Source organism: Psittacula echo (assembly GCF_963264785.1).
Source record: "Psittacula echo genome assembly, chromosome: 6".
NCBI classification, from domain to species: Eukaryota; Metazoa; Chordata; class Aves; order Psittaciformes; family Psittacidae; genus Psittacula; species Psittacula echo.
Window position 1 is genome coordinate 50,432,386 of NC_137743.1, and position 20,383 is coordinate 50,452,768.

The 20,383-nt window shown below is 39.2% G+C and overlaps 2 protein-coding genes across 2 annotated transcripts in view; one reads left to right on the top strand and one right to left on the bottom strand.

Moving 5' to 3' along the window:
- The window catches only part of FAM13C (family with sequence similarity 13 member C), a gene marked incomplete at its 5' end in the record, with an annotated part of 56,985 nt that extends 42,420 nt beyond the window's left edge, over nt 1-14,565 (top strand). Inside the window, 6 exons of the mRNA XM_080620267.1 lie at nt 5,151-5,234; nt 8,999-9,094; nt 10,265-10,464; nt 12,049-12,150; nt 12,964-13,058; nt 14,308-14,565. Of these exons, the coding sequence (XP_080476393.1) occupies nt 5,151-5,234; nt 8,999-9,094; nt 10,265-10,464; nt 12,049-12,150; nt 12,964-13,058; nt 14,308-14,387 (657 nt within the window). The 3' untranslated portion in view covers nt 14,388-14,565. The remainder of the gene's footprint in view (nt 1-5,150; nt 5,235-8,998; nt 9,095-10,264; nt 10,465-12,048; nt 12,151-12,963; nt 13,059-14,307) is intronic.
- Nucleotides 14,566-15,482: 917 nt separating this feature from the next.
- The window catches only part of PHYHIPL (phytanoyl-CoA 2-hydroxylase interacting protein like), a gene marked incomplete at both ends in the record, with an annotated part of 35,029 nt that continues 30,128 nt past the window's right edge, over nt 15,483-20,383 (bottom strand). The window contains 2 exons of the mRNA XM_080621813.1: nt 15,483-16,017; nt 19,441-19,558. Coding sequence (XP_080477939.1) covers nt 15,483-16,017; nt 19,441-19,558 — 653 coding nt within the window. The remainder of the gene's footprint in view (nt 16,018-19,440; nt 19,559-20,383) is intronic.

Sequence of the window (20,383 nt, forward strand, 5' to 3'; positions counted from 1 at the left end):
CAATAGATAACACTACAGTAGGATCACATGGATAACACAACCATCCAGACTGCTTTGCCCTTCTGATCTGATACTGCTTCTGCTCTTCCACGTTCTCAATTATTGTTCTAAATGTAGGAGCAATATTCCATGAAACATACTTGCTTGGGTAGGCAATTTATTTTTGTTTTGAAATTAGTATATATTTTCAAATCCTGCTGTACCTTCACACTCCTGGCACATTATAGGGTCTGCCAAAAGCTGTTCTGCAAGACATATTATTCATAAGAATGCTACTTTTTTGGCTATTTTTGCTGTCGAATGATGCTGCTATTCCTGATGATATACAGCTGAGCAAGGCAATGAATTGATCCTGGGTGGATTTCAGTAGCAAAAAATACCCAGCAGATAAGTTTTGTTTTGTTAATTTGGTTATTTGGTTGGTTTGGTTTGTTTTCTTCTATTGTTTGTTCTTAAACAACTAGCTACTATATAGAACTGTGTATAATGATGCTGTGCTTCGGAGGATCTTGAGCTCTGCATACATGACTGATTTTTTAATAGTTTCTTTTTATAAACTACTGTTTTTGAAAACCTGAGCTGCAAAAAGTGTTTCATAACCAGAACTCCTTTGTAAGAAAAGAAAGGATGACAACAAAACCAAGCTGTTCTGTATGTAGTCCTAAAATCCCAACAGTGCAGACTGTATTATACTGTTTTCATTTGTTTTTTTTTATTTTAATTATGCAAGGAGTGAGATGAGATGACAGCAAAACAGATGCCATGAAGAAATCCTGGCCAGGAAAAATCTCTTATAAGTTGGGTGTGGGTCTCTGTCCCACTCATTTTTTTGTTTAATTACATTTCTGATTTTCTAAAAGAGAACCTCCTAAATCTGTGCAGTGGCAGTGCTGGCTTGAAATATTCACAGGGAATTCTGTAAATGCAAATTTAATGTTTGCACAGTTAATATTTTCAAATATTTTTAAAGATCTTATTTATTTTCTTCTTGTATTCTTGTGGAAAGAACTTGCTTTGAGAGAGCTACCTGTTAGCAGAGGCATTTGGTAATAGTTCTAGGTAACTGCTATGGAATAGAGGCTTGAAAATGAATAATATGAAGTCAAAACTATCTATTTCAAAATTATATATTTTAGTCGGTCTTTAAATATAATATTAAAAAAGATTGGGTTTTCATTATGAATTGGAGGAGAATGAAGTTTGTAGCACTAAGGAGGTGAAATGAATCAAGGATATCTGCAGGTTACAGCAGATCAAAGTCTTCATTTCAGCTATAGGCAACTTTAGTGTTACTGTAGATACTTTTTATGTGCAACATTTTATTTTGTATATAACATTTAGATCCTGTACGAGAATCTGAGTTAGATTAATAATAAACTAATAGGAGCTACATGTTTCTACTTTCAAGACTTAAGATATAGTTATTTTGGTCAAGGATAGTGTTTCCATAAAAGCCTGTCAAGTTCTCCTCTGAAGTTCAGCTGTAGAAAACCTCTAAGGCCCTGCTGAAACAAAAATGAGAGAATGTGTGTCCTTGAGAGAGGCACAGAGTAAAATCGTGAACCAGCCGGTATGTTTAAAAAGGACACACCACAAGATCTGAATATGAAATAGCAAAACGTGGTTTTCAGGATAAAACACCCCTCTCACAAAAGAGCCTGTGAGGAAATTTATGGAATGAGAAGATGTAGAGAAAATTGGGGTTAGCCTATGAATGATTCAGTAACCTAAAAAGGGATAGGCACCTGCTGCTGTTTGTGTCACTAGCTCCTTGTGCTGGGAGCTGGCAATTTATCTTAACAGTTCACCTCATTTTTAGGTACAAGGCTTCAGGAAAAAAAAAATTAAGGCCATGAACATAGGACCCTGTTCAGGAGCCAAAAGGCAAATTGACATAATTTGAATTATACTATTAAAAAGATGCCACCAAATCCCCAAACTCCAAATCCAAACCCCAGCTCCTGATTTTTAAGCCAATCTGAATGTTTAATGGCTGGGGATGTAATTGGTGCCTCAGTCACACCAATTGCAGAGCAGCAGCCCTACGGTGATCCAGTGTGGTTCACCAGCAAACATGGCCTTTCTCAGTGGAGCTACAGTCAGACGTGGCTTGATCTTCAGCTGAAGGAAATGGGCATTGTTCTATGGATGTGTCATGTCACTTGTTGCATTCCCTTAAAATTTTTCTTACTGCTTTTGTGTTAGAAGCTGCAACCACACAACCATGTGGCAGACATAGCAGGCCTTTGGAACCCAGACTTTGTACCTGCATGGAAACAAAAAGCTGCCTCTGACAGCAAAAGGCCTCAGCCAGGACCGGTCCCCACTATCATACTGCCTGTTCCCAGAGTTTGTATTTACTGCCTGGGAAAATAGCAGCGAGTTTAAAAGGCATAATCATTCAAGGAACTATCTAGTGAGGAAGACAACTTCAAACAATGTTTTGTGTGCCCTTGGCCTGAGTTTTGAAAACCAAACTACAACCTGAACTTTATTTTATTTGCATGTGTGTGTACCCTTTTTCTTTACATGCAGCAAATAACTTCTGCCTTATGTTTAGTTTGAGCATTTGCTGTCTGTCCCCCAAGGCTTTTCTCAGACTGGCTGCCCTTATGTATCTGTCCTCTCACTATTGATCTGCTTAGGTTCATCTTCTCCTTGGCTATGAAGCAGTGTTTTTATTTAATTAGCATTGAAGTTTGTGCTGTTGTATGCAGTCTACAGTTCTAAGATGTCTCAGATAATTCTATAGTTTGTGATTCTGCCTGCCTTCTCTGATTTTGAAATTATTATCCCTTTCAAACTTAGCTGAATATAAACTGTCTTGAGATTGCTAATAAAATGAGCTAATGAAATAGGCCCAAATGCTAAACCCTCTTGAGATTGTTTCTCATGTGTAAAATCAATACTAATGATCATCCCGTTTCCTCCTAACCATGCAGCTGCTCCAGGCTTAATAGGTTTTGAAAGAATTAACCTTGTATTCATTATAAATAAACAAATTAGCTACTTTATAATAGTCTTGCATTCTAGTTAGCAGTTCCTCTCTTTACGTGAATGACAGAGTTTTGGAGTGATTAACTCATACAGACCTTCAAGATAAAATGTGATTAGTGGTTCTGCACTGGTTTTGCATTTTGGCTACAAGCAAAACCGGTTTTGCTCCTGCTGAAGTTGGTATCACAAAAGCATTCCTTCTTCTGCACTTGATCTGTTTTTAAAAAGTAGAGGCTAATCATTAAAAACACTTCTGCAAGTTGTCAATACAAAGACCTAGTCATCAACTTTCTGCGGAAAGGCACTGTATTCCCCCCCAGCCCTCAGTGCCACTTTCCTTCACATTACTCCATTGTGGTCAGTGAGCTGTCCTCCAAATCTCCAGACACTTGGCCCTCATTTATACAGATCTGTCATGTCTGGCAGAGATTGTGGAAAAAGACGTTAGTTTCACGTGCTTCTTGCTGTTCCAACCCAGATGAAAACATGCAAGTACCAAGAGCAGACCTTTTTGGGAATAAGAGGAAAGGGAGAGAGGAGAGAAATGCCAGTTAAATTGTGTGCTCCCTGCAGCAGACACCTGTACATATACTAAATAAATCACCAACTGACAAACCGCATGATGAAAAATCAACATTCTTCTTTCTGGTACCAGTGTTTCATATTGTTACTTTTGAACAGAAATCAACAGGAATCAACTGCAGTGTTAGGTCTTCAGCAGAGCAAAGCCTGCCTTCATTCCCAATGTTATTAAAGGGCTGCACTTTCTGCAGCTTCCCCATAGCGGTTCTACAGATGTGTACACTTCAGCTGTAATTTCCTGCTGGCTGATCAGATTATTCTTCCATTTCATTTTAGAGATAGCACCTTTTTCTAGTAGGCTCAGCATTTATGGGTTATTCATATAGTATCACGATGGTTGGATATTTAGGGATTTCATTGTGACTCTATCATTCCACTCTGCAAATGTCTTGTGTTTGCATAGCTGAAGCTTTCTGTTCTTCATCCCTTACAAGCCAAGGCAAATCTTTCTCTTTCTCGATGAAAAACTAAAAAGTTGAGTTATGTCCTCTCTATTTTTGCAAGTTTCTATGATTTTGTCTAGAATGGTGGTTGTTCTCATTTGTTACAACTAAACTATATTTAATATATAAGAGGGAATGCTATCTACAATTTATGAACTGACCTGGCAAGTAGAAGTTACCAACATACAGATCTCATTAATTGATTTCTCCCTAGAATGGATGAGAAAAATATTTCTTTAGTTTTATGTTACAGTGATTATTCATAAATGTTACCTAAACATTGGAAAAGGTTCTAGGAAAGTACTGCACTTAAATCTGTGCAACCTTCTACTCATGTGCTGCAGTGGTCTTTTGTGAGCCCGTCTTTCCAAAACGCAACTGATGAGATATACCTCATGTGCATGCAATTTGGCTACAATATTGAAGCAAAAACCTCTGCTTGTTTAGACTTTCTGTCAACCAGTATTCCCAGAAACAGTTTTCAGACGCAGGCTCTGATCGAGTGACACACAAAGCTTCTTGCCTTATTGACTGAGACCATAGTTTGTACCCTTGGAAACTTTCCAGCTCAGGATGAAGTGTTCTATCAATAGCCTAATACCGCTTCCTGACTTTAAGCTTGTTAAATTGCTTTCATAGAAAAGTGACTTTGAAAGAAATCAAGGCAATCAAGTATTACATCTTTGTATAATGACAGTTAAGAAAAATATTAAGGTTCCAGCCTTTCAGTAGATTTGTATTCATGTCTCATTCTTCAGAAGAAAGAGCACAAGTTCAGACCTCAAGGAGTCCACTTTGGCCAGACGAAGTAAATACAGTGTGTTTTCTGCTAAAAAAGGCCTAACCTAAAGCCTACTTTAATCAGTAAAGTATCCCCAGAGCTCTCATAAGCTTTGCATTAGGCTTTCAGAGGGTAACATGTACTTTGATTAATTTGAAACTTCAGTCATGTAAATTTGGACTTTGTTCTTGCTAAGTTAATGCCAAGTCCCCATGATCTCAATGCAGACAGAAGCAGAATTCATTATTAATGTTTATTTGGGGAGAAAAGATTATTGAGCACATACGTACCTGTACCCTTGTCATGAAATCCTGACTCATAATCTTATAAATAACTTTTTTAAATAGGATATGACAAAAAAACAAATGGCTTTGGAAAAAATCAGTCTTCAGAAATGTCTACTATATTTTGAGACTATTCATGGACAACTTGTAAGTATACCATGGAAAGATAGGTAAATTAAAAATTATCTAACTTCTCTAACAAATTTTTTTTTACTCATATTTTAAATAAGATGAATTTTACACAATTAACATAATTTTAATTATTTCAAACTAATCTTCAGGTATAAATGTTATTGCTGGATACTGATGAATTTGGTTTGTATTTAAAAAAATAAATTAAAAAGGCAAGTTGCTAGTTACCCTGTATCTCTCTTCATGATTGGAAGTTGCAGGGTTTTGTGATAAAAGTGGATGATTATATATCCACAACAGACTTTGCTCATGCATACGATAACTCTGCTGTGGCATATGAAAGGTTAGAATGCATAGCAGTGGTGAAAGCCTTATAGGGCACTGGCTGAGACATGAACGACAGGACCTGTCATCTGTGTTTTCCTTTACTTCACAGCAGCACATAACTATTAATTAAAATCCTTTCAAGAGACTTCATTGCTGAATGCAGGTACAAAACAAAGAATTGCCACCATTGGTGAGATGATGAGTCGAAAATTTGCCTACACACAACTGAGGAATTCCTGTTTGATGTCTGTATTCTTATGACTGTCTCTGTTTTTGACTTGTAATTGTTGTGGTAGAGGAAAAGGGGAATGGCACCAGCAAGTGTCAAAAAATACGCCAGCTGTTAATATTATTGTGATCTGTGTCTGATCTCTGCACCCTGGATAAAATAATTTTTGTCCATCATCTTTGGGCTTGGAATGAGAGCTGAGGGAGAGAGAGAATACATAGGAAGTGTATGAAGAAATTGTATTTCCTAAGAAGAAGAACAAAAAAGAAATTGAGTTATTAGTGCCATATAGAGGTAAAAGAGATTTTAAGATTCAAAGAAAAGAAAATAATAGGATTGACTTTGCAGCATGGGGTTCAGAGAGGCTGTTTCTTTTCAAGGTTGAAGGAGGTGAATAACCAGCTAAGCAAGAGGATGCTAACTGCATAAGGAAAGAGATACTAAGCTGTCATGAGGGAACCTTAGGTCTGCCAAACAGCTCTGGCTTGAGGTCACACAAAGATCAGGGACAGGCAAGAATTAAAAGCAAGGAAACTGAAGTTAGGCAAGATTTTTACATCTCTTTTTTTGCTGTTGAAAATGAACAATCAATCTGGAGATGCTCCACACAAGGTTGCACACTTAAATAATCATGTGTCTTAGAGAAGCAAATTTTAACCTTTGTATCTATATGATTGTATTTTCCTGAGGGAAGGAGTCTGCATGCATCATGGGCATCAAGCACAGCTGGAGAGTGAGGCCAGCGAGGCCCACACTCAGTGGCCAGCACAGGCCTTGTGCACAGCTCAGAGCTGGAGGGGCCCTGCTAGGGAAACCTGCACACGTTGTAAAAGCCAGGGGGTGATGACTTGGGGAAGTCAAATTGATGAGTGCACAGGTAGTGGCACTCCAGTGACATTAGCTCACAAAACAGATGCCTCTCTACTACCAAAGAGGTTTCCCAGTGCAGAAAATGGATTTTCACAATACTAGAATATTGACTGCTGAGGTCTCGTGTCCTGGGTTCAGCTGTAACAGTTATTTTTCTCCTTAGTAGCTGATGCACTGCTGTGTTTTCAACTTTAGCCTGAGAACAACGCTGATACCAGACCGATGTTTTTAGTTATTGCTAAGTAATGTTTCCTCTGACCAAGGACTTTTCAGTCTCTCATGCTCTGCCAGTGAGGAGGGCCCTGGAAGCCGTGAGGATACAGAGACAGGACACCTGACCCAGACTAGCCAAAAGGGTATTCCATACCACAGCACGTCATGCCCAGTATATAAACTGGGGGGCAGTTACCCAGAAGGGCTAGATCACTGCTCGAGTCAGGCTGGGTATCGGTCAGCGGATGGTGAGCAATTGTTTTCTCTCCCCTTGTTATTTCCCTTATCAATATTACTATTGGTGGTAGCAGCAGTGGTTTGTGTTATACCTTAGTTACTTGACAGTTCTTCTCTCAACCCATGAGAGTTACACTCTTTTGATTCTCTTTCCCATCTCTCTGGGAGCAGGGGCGGGAAGGTGGGGAGTAAGCGAGCGGCTGCGTGATTCTGAGTTACCAGCTAGGCTTAAACCATGACAACTCAACATTCCCTACTTAAGATGTTTGACCTAGGAACCCATGACATACCTTGTCATTTAACAAATATTGCACCATAGCATTATCAAAAGGTTAGTTTGAATGGAGCATACTGGATTTCCATGACAATAATCAGAAATTTAGCCAATTATGCAAAAACATTGGTGGTTTGCTGCAGTTTTTGTTTTGTTTTGGTTTTGCTGTTTTGTTTTGTTTTTTTTTTAAGCAAACAGCAAAATTCCTAGACAATGTCACAGTTTTGTAGAAACTTTCTTTGGGAGTACAAAAAGAGAACCCACCAGAAAAAATTGCCAAGCTGCTGCATGTTCTGAGTATTCTGGCTACAGCAGCCAGTGGAGAGTACTGGTGATGATGTTTGTCCTGTTGATGTGTAATGTGGGTGAACACCATCTTTATCCAGACTTACCTAAGCAAAGTCAGATGGAGAGGGCACTCATAAGGTTTTAAACAAATAATTATCTATTCTGGCTTGTTTGGCATTTCCTGGAGCTCTTGTGTGTTGCAGTCAAATGGAACATGAAGACTGGGGAAAAGAAGTGGACTTGCTGCCTAAGCAAGCCCTGACATTCCCTGGTGAAACATGGCTCTAGCAATATTCATTAACTACTCACTCAGCCAGAAATATGCAGTGTCACCAACCTGCATTTGTCTGCTGTCACCCTTGCTCCTGCTGATCAGGTATTTGGTTTTGCACAGCTCTGAACTATTGTCCATACTGTCAGCCAGTCTGTCTCTTCAGACCTGCTGTTTGTTCACTCATCTGAGCATGTGTAGCTGGGCTTCAATGCAGCACTTGCAGTGCCAAAAGACAGTGAAATTGTATCCCATATGTGCTGACAGGCATGTGAGTTGAGGAGCAGGGGCTGACAGTGGACTAGTTTGCCAATGACTGTTTTGGCACTCACTGGAGAACATGTTGGTTTTCTGTTTGTTTGTTTCTTCTTGTGGGATTTGCTCTTTTTTTCCTAAACACAGTAACTTGGTCTACTGCACAGCTAGTTTCCGTAAGGTTTATTTTTATACTTACAAACATTTGTGGCTAGATCAGTCTCTTAATACCTGCTCTAAAATAATATTCTCCTCCAAATCCATGCTCCTAGTGCTCATAAAAGCCCAAACAAAATGAATAGACAGTTAATCACTATTGTGGAAGGCAGTTCCAGCAAGGGGTGCACACAGCAATTCTGCATGGAGCCAGCTCGCTCGCTGAGGCTGTAAAGCTGCACTCGCAGCTGTCCCCCTGGGCTCCTGAGTATATTGTCCCAGGTAGACTGTCACATTGCTGTAGCTAGCCTGCTGCCATTATTAGAGTTAATTGAGATACCAGTGGCACAGTAGAAGCATATCTTAACACTTCTGACTCTGTTAGCATCTTCAGAAAGAGACAGAGAATAGTTTACCCTCTGCCTAGGTCATGTGGCTCAAGGAAGTGAGGAATCCACAGTGGGTATTTCCATTAGAAAATAGATTGGCATTTTCCTTTTTAGAAATTTTATGGATTAAATTACAGTTCCCATGATGTATCTATGAAAGCAAAATACACATCAGGTCATATTCTTCTAACACCTTTCTCAGCTTTACAGGAGCAAAATTTCTGTATTTTTTATTTTGGAGGAGTATATTTTGTTATGATTTCTCTTTAGGTAACTAAGCAAGAAAAGAATCTCATGAAACCTCTTTACGACAGATACAGAATTATCAAGAAACTTCTTGTAACTCCACCTTTGATCACAACAATTGTAAGTTGGAAAGAATTCATATCCATTGTCAATAAAACATGCTAAATGCTGTGTTTGGTTTGTACCTGTATGGGAGTTTGGCAGCAATAGATCTACTGATATTTGACGACTCTGCTCATTGGTTAAAGCAGGGTGCTCCACACAGAGCAAGTGCTCTGAAAAATTCAATGTCTAAGCATGCCAGAGGTCGCAATGTGTGGCAGTGGTTTCTGAGGCAATCACTTCAAGTGATTGAGTAAGAGGTCAAAGGCTGGTGCTAGTTTTCCATTAAGGCTAACATATGCAACACTGAAAGAAACCTACCTGTGTCCATGAAGCACTATGGAGTCACTATATCTATGTTCTATATTTTGTTTTTATCAAACATGTAGCACATAAATGTAATTTGTAATACTTTAATATCAATGTAATGTAACAGTGCTGGTCTCACTGTGAGTAGCGGTAATAGAATCTGGCTATTCGGAAGTTAATTAGCATGCCTACCAAAAATGCTAATCTAATTGTAACTGGGAAGGGGATGATTTTAAAAATGATGAACTATTGTCTTGTTAGATGACAGTGGAGCTTTAGATTTATTTGAAAAATCCCAGTGTAGACCTGTGTACACATGGACATTTTATTTAAAAATTTAACTGAAGTTCCCTTGTGTTACTTCTTAGGAGCTTTGCTCCATGGAGTTTTTATGTTTAAGCTTTAGTTTCAAAAGTTCAACTTTTCTTCTAAGGATGAGGGAACATGAAGAAGGCAGTGACCATCACTCTATTTTGGTAGTTAACATCTGTAGCTATAAAACTGTGGAATCTCTACCTCCAGCTCTTGTTACAGGCAGAATTTCTGGGCATAATACAAACAGTGGATGGTATATAAGAGGAGTACAAGTTCCAGCAGGCTTTTGAGTAAACAGAAATAAGTTGCTGGCTGGAGATAGTCAGAAGCAGGGCAAACTTCTGTGGTTTTTAGACTCAGTGGACAATACACAGTAACTCAGTCAGCCCTGGGAGAGCTCTTATGAACAATCTTGGGCAGACCTGGGTGAAGCTTTCAATATGTGCAATATATTTCAATTAATACATCCAGGAAGTTAGATCCTAATTCTTTACATTGTCATCCTATTCATTGTTAGTATTGTAATGTAAACAACTAATTTAATAATGCTGTACATTTTACAAGCAGGAGGAGGAAGACTCAGATGAAGACCATTCTCAAAGCAGCCATGAGTTGTCATTTGGTCCAATATCTTGCCTTCCTGTTGATGAGCACCTGTGTTACTCTCAGGAGGAAAGTGAGCCTGCATATGTTTCACCTCTGGATGAAAAGAAGGTTTTCAGGCAAACAGCCTTGTCTATGTCCAATTTACATGAGGCAACAATGTAAGTTCTTTTTTTTTTTTTTCCCAAATATTTTAAAATATTTCATGTAGACTTTGTAACTTAAACATGATCCATACTTATTGCATGGGAATACTCTATACCAAACAAATGATTCAGTGTTTTCTTACTGGAGAAAAGAGGCAGAGGATATTTGTTGTTTTTTGGGCAGCCACCTATGGTTTGAGCAACTTATTCAAATTTTTGTGCCAAGTCCATGAAGAGAAGGGTGAAGGAATATAAGCAGGTAGGAGAAATAACTACAGAGTGGTAGGTACAACACAATGACATAGTAAAGATGTGCAGGCCTATTATTCAGACCCATTATTACCAGATAATTGCTGCAGAATTTTTAGATACCTAGCTACTTATGTTCTTACAAAGCAGTCATAAAACAAAGCATAGTTTGGCCAAGCAGGGTAGTCTGCTCCCGTGTGCTGGGACTGACAGTGCGAGTGATGTAAAAAGGTCAGAGACATGAGGCATACAAACAGCCACAGGTGAGCTGAATGAAGGCTCAGTCATGTGGGAGGCCACTGAATGTGTGTAAAATCAATTTCTTCCTTGCATAAGAATAGTTATTAGTGTCTGGATGCCCAGAAAACTTAGCACCACCCTCCTACCTTCCATTATAAAACTCAAAACCTTCTGATTTGTGGTTAAGAATTTCTGGTAGCATGAGACAACAAATCTCAAGATGCACATGGGCTTTTATCACTCAGCCCTGCAACTTGCTGGGGAATATGCCTTCCAGGAACAGATGTTCTTATGACAGAACTGTCGTGTTGCTGTAGCTTATGACAGAACAGAAATCTTATGGATGCTATCTTTTACTTGTTTGTTTTTTTTTTTTTTTTTTCTTTTTTGATTGGGAGCTCTCGGGTGCATAAATGAAGTTGACCAGGCTCTACCAAAATTGAGAGTAAATAAAAATACCTTGATTTTCCAAGTAACTCAACTATGTATGTAATAGTTTGGTCACAAATGCGGTGGAGATATTTCTGTGAAGTTTGTTATTACGGAAAAAAAAAAATACCAGCTGCCTATATCATGACAGAATTTTTTCTCTGCTTAAAAACTTAATCTACAAATACCAGCTGACATGGCCTCCAAAAATGTTGATTCTTGGTACCACTAGCATTTCCACTGCATCACGGTAATGTCTGGTAACAGCTGCTTTCAGGAGTAGGGCTTGGATGTTGACTTTATGAATTCAGTTACAGAGATGCACAACATTTCCTGTGAGATGCTGAGCCCTGTAAACTCCATTAATTCCACACAGAATCAAGACCACAAGCAAGACCCAATCCTGAAAATTTTTCCTCCCATGTTGTCCACAGAGTCTCTGTCTTCACTTTATTAGAAGGGTGGGAATAGTAGTGTAAGGGAGGGTGCACAACTGTTTATTACATGTGATGGTACAGACAGTTATATCTATAGCTGGGAGGGATGTGGTGGAATGCCTTGGGGCACTGAGAGCAGTGCCTGCTGTGGCCCATAGCAGCAGGCTGCTCATTAGCCGAAGCTGCAGCATTTACAATACTCCCAAACACATGAGGGTTTCATGTTCTTGTCTCTGTTTTACAGGCCCGTCCTGCTTGAACATCTCAGAGAAACAAGAGCAGATAAGAAAAGGCTTCGCAAAGCTCTGAGAGAGTTTGAGGAACAATTCTATAAGCAGACAGGAAGGTAAATAACCAGCTCAACAAAACCCTCTCCTTCTCCTCACTGGGTTCCTGTGCAGGTGTGTTGGGTTCTGCTAGGGTAGGTACTCTTAGGTGAGCAGGACAAGAAAGCTGCAGCTAGAGACTTGGAGATACCACAGAGGTGTCTGGTCTCTGTGGAGATGTCCATTTCTGTGCTTAGTTCCTCTGGGATGTAGGCAACCCTGAGGGGGGTCTAGACCTGGGGATGTTCCAGGACATGTCTGCAGTGGGTATACACCCCACCTCAGCACAGGATCTTTCCTGGGCTGAAGGGAGACTGCTAAATACTCTTTCTGAGGATGTCAATCTGCAGGAATGACATTTGGCAGTTGGGTCATTTTTAAAAGGCCAGTTTTCAAACCAGAAGCCACTGTTTCTTTCACCCAAAGCTAAACATTGGTTACTTTTCACTCTTTGCTTATCCTCCTCCTCCTTTCATTTAGCAAACTTGTTTGGTGAAAACGGTGAAAGATATGGGCATGTAGTATCCTGGTAACAGTTTTCAAAGCACTATGTGGTGTCTTCTCTGTATATTTCAAAATGAAGTAGTTAAGCTTGCACAGCTGAGAAGAAAGAAAACTACTTGGTATATGAAAAGTCAGTATTTTAAATACTACTATTTCATCTCTGTCTATTAGAGCTTTTTGGTCCTGTCAAATTATCTTTAGAGACCTACAGTTAGGGGAAAAAAAACCAAACCCCAACCCAATCTTCAGTAGTTGTTTCAGAATTAATTTTAAAGACTGTTTCTCCTCATACTCGTAAAAGCAATGGCACTTTCATTTGTTTTTCCTAGAAGTCCTCAAAAAGAAGATCGGGCACCAATGGCTGAGGAATACACTGAGTACAAGCACACAAAAGCCAAAATCAGGCTCTTGGAGATTCTCATCAGTAAGCATGATATTTCCAAAACGATTTGAAGTGAATGCAATGCCGTGGTATTGTCCTCTAGCAAAAACAATAACAAAACCACAAGCAAACAAGTAATGAAAAAGAGAAAGCAATTTTACAGGTCTTGGTCTGCTGCACAATTGTTTAACACACTGAGATTTTTTGATGCACTTTACCAGTTATACTAGCTGGGATGAGAGAGGACAGCAATATGCAGGAATATTAAGCACAGGTGAGTGGACTGTAGTATATATTTTTTCCTTTTGAAAAAGCCTTGAAATGCACTGTGAGAATGTTAGAAATTAAAAGTACACTGATGTAGTATAGAGCCTCAGTTTGACCTGCTCTTAGTTTAAAAAGGTGTGAGGAAATACTCTGCAGGTTTTTAGTACATCTTTCTTAGTACATGGTAATGTACCACACATTTCTTACCAGAATTAACATGCACTATAATTAACTATTAATGTTGCTTCTCAGTGTGTGATTCACTAGATTAAAGGAAACAAGAGCATAAAACAAATGAAAGAAACAATCATGACTATACTCTTATCTTTTGAGACAGAGGTGCCATTCAATTACAGTAGCTTCAAAGAAAGGTGCATTCACAGAACCAGGATTTGGTCTAAAATTCTGGGAGTAAAATAAAGTGATGCTGCCTATGCAAATAAAATAAAATAAAAAAAAGAAAAGATGGAAGGAATGTGACTGCCAAATAAAACTGTTGTTTTTTCAGAAATAAGAGAAAGAGTTTGACAAAACAAAATAGATACAGTTTACTGGGAAGAGATAAATGTACTGGTCACTGTCCTTCTCACTACAGTTCACAGAACCTGTCTCACCGTACTTAGAATTTAGTAAATAGATCAACTACATGCTAATTTTAATTTCTGTATTAAACTTTGCACTTTATTTTGTCTGATGCTGTAACAAATATTTGCTTTTCTAAGTACCAAAGCTCGTTTAGACGCATGCACTTTGTAAAATGTCAAAGTATTTCTTGTGTTACAGATTGCTACATATATATATATGTATTAAAAAAGGCTAGATAATTGCATTATGCTAAGATATTTTGGATAGATGAAGTACGTGGTATATAATTGTTACAGTTATCTGATGAGGAATGCTAGACTTCTTGTTTACTAAAAAATGAGATTATAAAAGGTTATTTTTCCATTGGAATTATGTGTCTTTCTTAACTTTCACAGCACCACACTTTGTAATATTAAAATTTTTTCACTATTTGTGATAGACCATTTGTGTGAAATGTGGACTATTAACAGAAGGATTATCAGTGGCTTTTATACTAGAAATGAAAAGCAGGGATTCTAGGAAATAGCTACCCCAGACACAAAGGAAGGAAGTATTTAACAAAAAAAAAAAAAAAAAAAAAAAAAGGGACTTGAATAAGTCAAATCACATTTGGTATTTTGCTTTAACTGTCATTTTGTATTGCCCCTGTCATATAAGCAACCTCTTTTCTATCTTGTAAGAAGATTTTCATTTTATAAAGGCTATTATGTACCACCCATGTTTGTATTTATATTGTATGTAATGGGTCGGCATGATTTTGAAGACATACACATCTTCAAGTAGTTTGGAGGAAAAAGTATGAATACTAAAAAAGGAATATTTTTATTTCTCAGAAGTTTGTTGTTTGAGTGGAGTGACTTAATAATTTATAACATTTATGAATCAGAAATGGTCTCCTTCATAAATCTGTTTTAATTAAAGTCATCTAGAGCAACAGGAACAGATACAGAGCTATCTGAAGTTTACAAACTACATCTTTGATAAGGGAAAATGATTTAATGACATATGTATACAATTGATATTAAAATGTAATCTATATATTCTATATGATTGTATAATATTTTATACAACAGTACAAATAAAATATTTTTCTATTATATTTATTATGTCGAGACACAGTTTCTGTTTTCAGTTAGCTAATATAAATAACATAAATAACACTGTCAAACAACACGTTGGAAGTGCTGACATTTCTAGGCTCCGAAATTCAAATCATGCTGCAATTACTACCTTTCATGCTGTTTGGAATTATCCCAGTATTTGTTCAGTAGTTAAAATGAATGCATATTTAAACACCATTTATAAGCCGTTATTTTTATTTTGCTAAAGCAGTTTATATAGGATTTTGTTACATTTGGCAAGAAACAGAAAACAATTTTTGCAGCATCTAGGTATAAATGGTTGCCAGAAAGAAATCCAGGACTTCTAATCATTTAAAGCATTAGGGAAACAGAAGGGAAAGAGGGAGAGAAGAAATACTAAAAATGCTACTGGAGGTTCTGAAGACTCGTGTTTGCTTTTGGTGACAGCGGCATGTGCATGCTTCCGACAGAAATGTCTGACTATGGAACTGGGCAACAGAGGTTTGAAGGCTCCTAAGTAATGAGGGAAGTTTTAACGTCCAACACTGATGTTGCAGGTTTTGCAGCTGGGATCTTTCTTTGCATTTGCAGTAGACAAGCTCATTAGTTGGTGACCGGTAATTTCTGCAACTGTGCCAAGGGAGAGATCCACAGGATCAGTGTAAATTACTTCCAAAATAACATCCTGGGCATGGTGGTAAACCATGACACCATCTTCTTCATCGCAGGTCAGAAATTTATTATCTTTTATATTTAGTTGAGGAAGGCGCTGCTTACAGAATTCATCTCCAGGTGATCCAACAGGAGCGACAACGAGAATGACGTAGTGGTAGGCTGTGTACATGCAGTAGAAGTCTCCAAAGTACAAGTTAGTGTTTGGGTTGAAGAGTTTTTCAGCTGCAATCTCAAACCTGTATCTTCCATAAGGTGAATCTTGTGGTGGCTTCCCAGTGTTAAACTCAGTGTTGCAGCTAAAGAAGATGCCTTCCAGCTTCCCACTGATTGGAGAGCCGTGGCTGCCACTGTTATCCTTAACAGAGGGCTGCATAGCATTCCCATGATGCTCTCTACAAATGAATGACTGGTATTGTTTATTTTGTAACACATGTTAAAGGAAAAGTGGAAAGTTTGGTCATCATACTCTTTGGTAATAGTATGGAAGGGACATAAAGGAAAACCCTTAAACTGAGAAGTGTGGTTAGTGTCATGATTTTAGAAGCAAGGAAACCAAATGATGCTAGACTCGGGAAGAGCTAGAATAACTCCTGCTGAAGGGGAAAACCTGCTTTTCCAGTCTGGCTTCTCTGTCAGCTGTGAGCTGTGTGGTTATTATGTGCAGGCAAAGAATAGCACAAACAAAAAAGCTCCCAAACCACCAATATCTTTAATTAGTTGATTTGTTCAGCCTTCCACTACAGTTCTAACAATAAACACATATTAGTTTAACCACATGTCAAAAATTGCAAGTCAGTCTCGATATGCTGAACATACTGTTTGTTACCATGTATTTTTAGCATAGGCAGTATATATTAACATAGAAAACTGCCAGGGAAAGTTGTTTCTAAATGATGCTTTTCAGAGAGCTTAGAGGAACAAATTTACTGTCTGCTATTGTTTTTTTCCCCCAAAATGGTAATTTCAGGTCTAGTTTGGCTACTGCTGACTTCAATCAGAGCAGAGCACAGAATATTGGGCAATTTGGTTAGTTTCCACTTTGGTTGGTATCCAGCTCCTGCAGTCACTGGTCCTAAGGGGAAAACAAGTACAAGTCTAACTCCTTTTTCTTTTTGCAAGCTTAGCTCAGTTTGGTTCCAGTGAAAAGAAACATTCAGTGCAACAAGTGAATTTTTAAACCCTAAATCCCAAATTGCCCTGAGCAGCATTAGGCCGCTGAATTCAGGAGAACAGTCCAAAACACCTCATCTAATCCTCCTTAGCACCTGAGATTTTGTGTCTAGCAGGATGTTGCCTAGAACATGTGCCCAACACCTCTCTGGAAATTCCATAGTGACAGCTTTGGCATGCTCTGCACCCAGGACATACCAGAAAAGGGAAACATCCCCTTTTGTAAGTCCTGCAACACAGCATATTTACTAGACACCCTATGAAAGCGCCATTATACACAATGACAGATCAAAAATGCATGAGGCTGTGGGGCTGGAGAGTCTTTCATCCACCTCTTGCTTTACTTTTTTTTTCTTTTGAAGAGAGAGGAAACTAGCCAAGGAAGCCTGTCCCCTCCCTCGCGCTGGTTTTCAATTGTAAGAGCACCAGGTAAATGGTGCTGTGTGGGAGAGGGTTTTACTTGGTTAAAGTGGAGGTAGGAGTCAAAGCAAACTGATTCAGGTGTACACACACAAACCAATTCTAAATCTACTCAGCAATGTCTCCAACTGTGGTTTTGTCATTATTTCTAACCTCCGCAGCAGCATATCTTCATTTAACTCTAAAATAAATTATTACAAAAGTTTTCTGGCCATTCAAAGACTACAGTTGTCTCAAGCCCTTTTTCACAAGACATTGACTGGGGAGCATGTGTATGAGGGTACAATTACTATTTTATGACAGAAGCTATTACTACAGAGAAAAAAAATACAAAACCAACAAAACCATCTTGAATAACCCCGGTCTCTGCAATTTGAAAATCCAGGCCTCTTGCAGTGCCATTTCTATGGCAAGATACTGACATCCAGTGGCCAATTAAGCTAATTATAGGTCATGCTTCAAGGGAATCTGAGCTGCTTTATGATGCTCCCAGCTGGGGCAAGCAGCAGAGTGACATGAACAGTACTCACAAGCTCACACTTTAAACCTTACATTTAGGGGTTGCTGCCTTAGCACCGTGACAGTTGCTTGTTTGCCAGTGCTACTAGAACTGCTTTATAAGCTTTTGCAAGATTGTTTACTGGTTATGACACGACAGAAGCCATTGACAGGCATGGTATGACAAGGAATTTTTCATAAAAGGAAGCACGCGGTTAGGGTTTTTAACCTAACATGTGGAATGGTGTACTGTGGAAGGACTGGCCCTTGTGACCATATTAGTGCATACTGACCTGATAAAACACAGCCTTTTGTCTCTATAACTCACTAACACAAGAGAGAACAAACTTGTCTCTATTTGTAGTGACTCAAGAGAGAATGTAATAGGAGGCAGGAGAAAAGATACCATGTAATCAGAGCCACATTTGGCTGAACAAGGCCAAACCCACAGCTACAAATGCAACTCCATAGCAATCTTCAAAGCTCTACGAACACAAAGGCAGGTGACTGTGGTCACATAGCTGAAAACAAAGCTATACAAAAATCAGAGCCACCATGGCGTTTTCCGTTCTGCAGTATCCAGTCCAGGATGGCAGCAGAGATTTATGAAGTCCTCAAAGAGCCTCAACAACTGCAATTCGTTTTCTACCTCCATTGAGTTTTGCAGCTCTGTCACTATGTGCAATAAAATAATTCTTCCAAAACACAGACGGAAAAAGCAAACTCCATGCTCTGTAATATACACAACACTTCTGAAACTGAGCAGATACTCATGACTACAACATGGGGACATTTCCAAGGGTGGTGGAGTCTGTCCTTTGGAGTTAGACTCCCTTGACTATTTTGTTTCTTCACCAGTTTTAAAATACCTTCCAGCTCTAGACAGGTGCTAGTGTGACACCCACAGGAAACTGGAATTCTGTGGCACAGCAGCAGCCCCATCTCTCAGAGAAGCAGAGTCAGTGCTGCCGCCCTTCTGACACAGTGCTGAAACAGCTTTCCACACACCGCTCACCTCTCAACCATGTCCTTCTAACGGTGGAAGGTTACCTCTGCATGGTGGCTGCTCCTGCTCAGTTGGTGTGTGAGCCATGACTCCTTGTACAGAAAAGTCTTCTTTTCTGTTGTAATGATGCTTCCAGATGTATGTACAAAGGCACACTGGGTCTCCAACAGGAATAAGGAACCTACCTCCAGCTATCCCATTTATCCATTCCAACTGAAGCAGTGTTGTAAAATTGTTTAAATATCACTCCCTCTCCTTTCCCACTTGAGCTGTAAATAAACATTCAGATTGCAGAGCCCCACCTACTACATCTGGAAATAGAAATGGGGTGGTTGCACGTGAAGAGGAAATATTTGAGATGGAACTCTTATATGTAGGCAAATGCCTACGCACACTGTTGTGCCCTCCTACCATTAGATGTCTCAGTACACTGGGAGTATTTGGCTACTAAACACTCCACTGTGACAACAGACACTTTAATCAGGCTGGATACCCTGTGCATACTTCAGTTTCTGCTTCAAAACACAAACTTTTTTTGCCTAATGGAAGTGCTGAGTTAAGCAAGGTGGAAGAAATGAGTTATATTTTTTTTCCCTTCTTCTGAACTGGCAAATAAAGCATACAGACATTGTGCTCCAGCTTTAGTACAGCTACCTGCGTTTACTTATTTTCACTACTCCCTTAATTTGACAAACAATGTTGCATGTGTTTACTTCCTTACCTGACATAATCAAAATATTCTTTGTGCTGATTCCGATAAAAAACAGACAGTTTAAGCATACGGCCTGCAATCACTTCAGCTTTTTCCAGTAGCTGTGTTAGGTGAACTTTTGAATAATCTGGAAAGAAAAGACAATCTGCTAGTACAGGGGGCAGGAAAACCTACATTACTCTCCAAAAGCTACACAGATGTGCAGCAGGGAACACAGCCTCAGTAACATACCTCACACCATGCAGCAGCACCAGTTTCCAGTGCTGGCAATAGACAAATGGCTGGAATACCCATGTCTGACTCCCCACTCCTTCCCCTGAAAATACTCTGCAAGCCTACACCAACTTTCAGCTCAGAGTTTCCTGTGCTTCTTAGAGCTGGTATCCTTGTATTTGGGACTGCAGAGGAGCTGAGAACTGCCCTCTCTGGCTCATGTCATTTGATCAACTGTTTGCTACAATGTACACAGTTGTGAGACAATAACAATTAAAACAAAAATAAAAATAGCTTGCTTAGGACCCAGTCTACAGTATCACAACCAAGATGGGATTCAGAGAGCTCACTTCAGCACTCAGCTTTCACACAGGTAAGCACATTGGCACTAGGTGACAAACATCCAAAGGAATCACAGAATCACATAATCCCGAGGGTTGGAAGGGACTTCAAAAGATCATCTAGTCCAACCCCCCTGCAAGAGCAGGGTAACCTCGAGTACATAACACAGGAACTTGTCCAGCTGGGCCTTGAATATCTCCAACGTAGGAGACTCCACAACCGCCCTGGGCAACCTGTTCCAGTGCTTACTTATAAATCAATGACAGGCTAAACTAATCATCAAGACAAGGTGGCGGTGGTGCTCAGGCTTTGCAGCATCCAGAGGAGGGACAGCAGTAGCAGTCTTAAGCAAGCTGTCTGCTAAGGAGCTGCCACACTGTTTTCTCCACTGATGCTA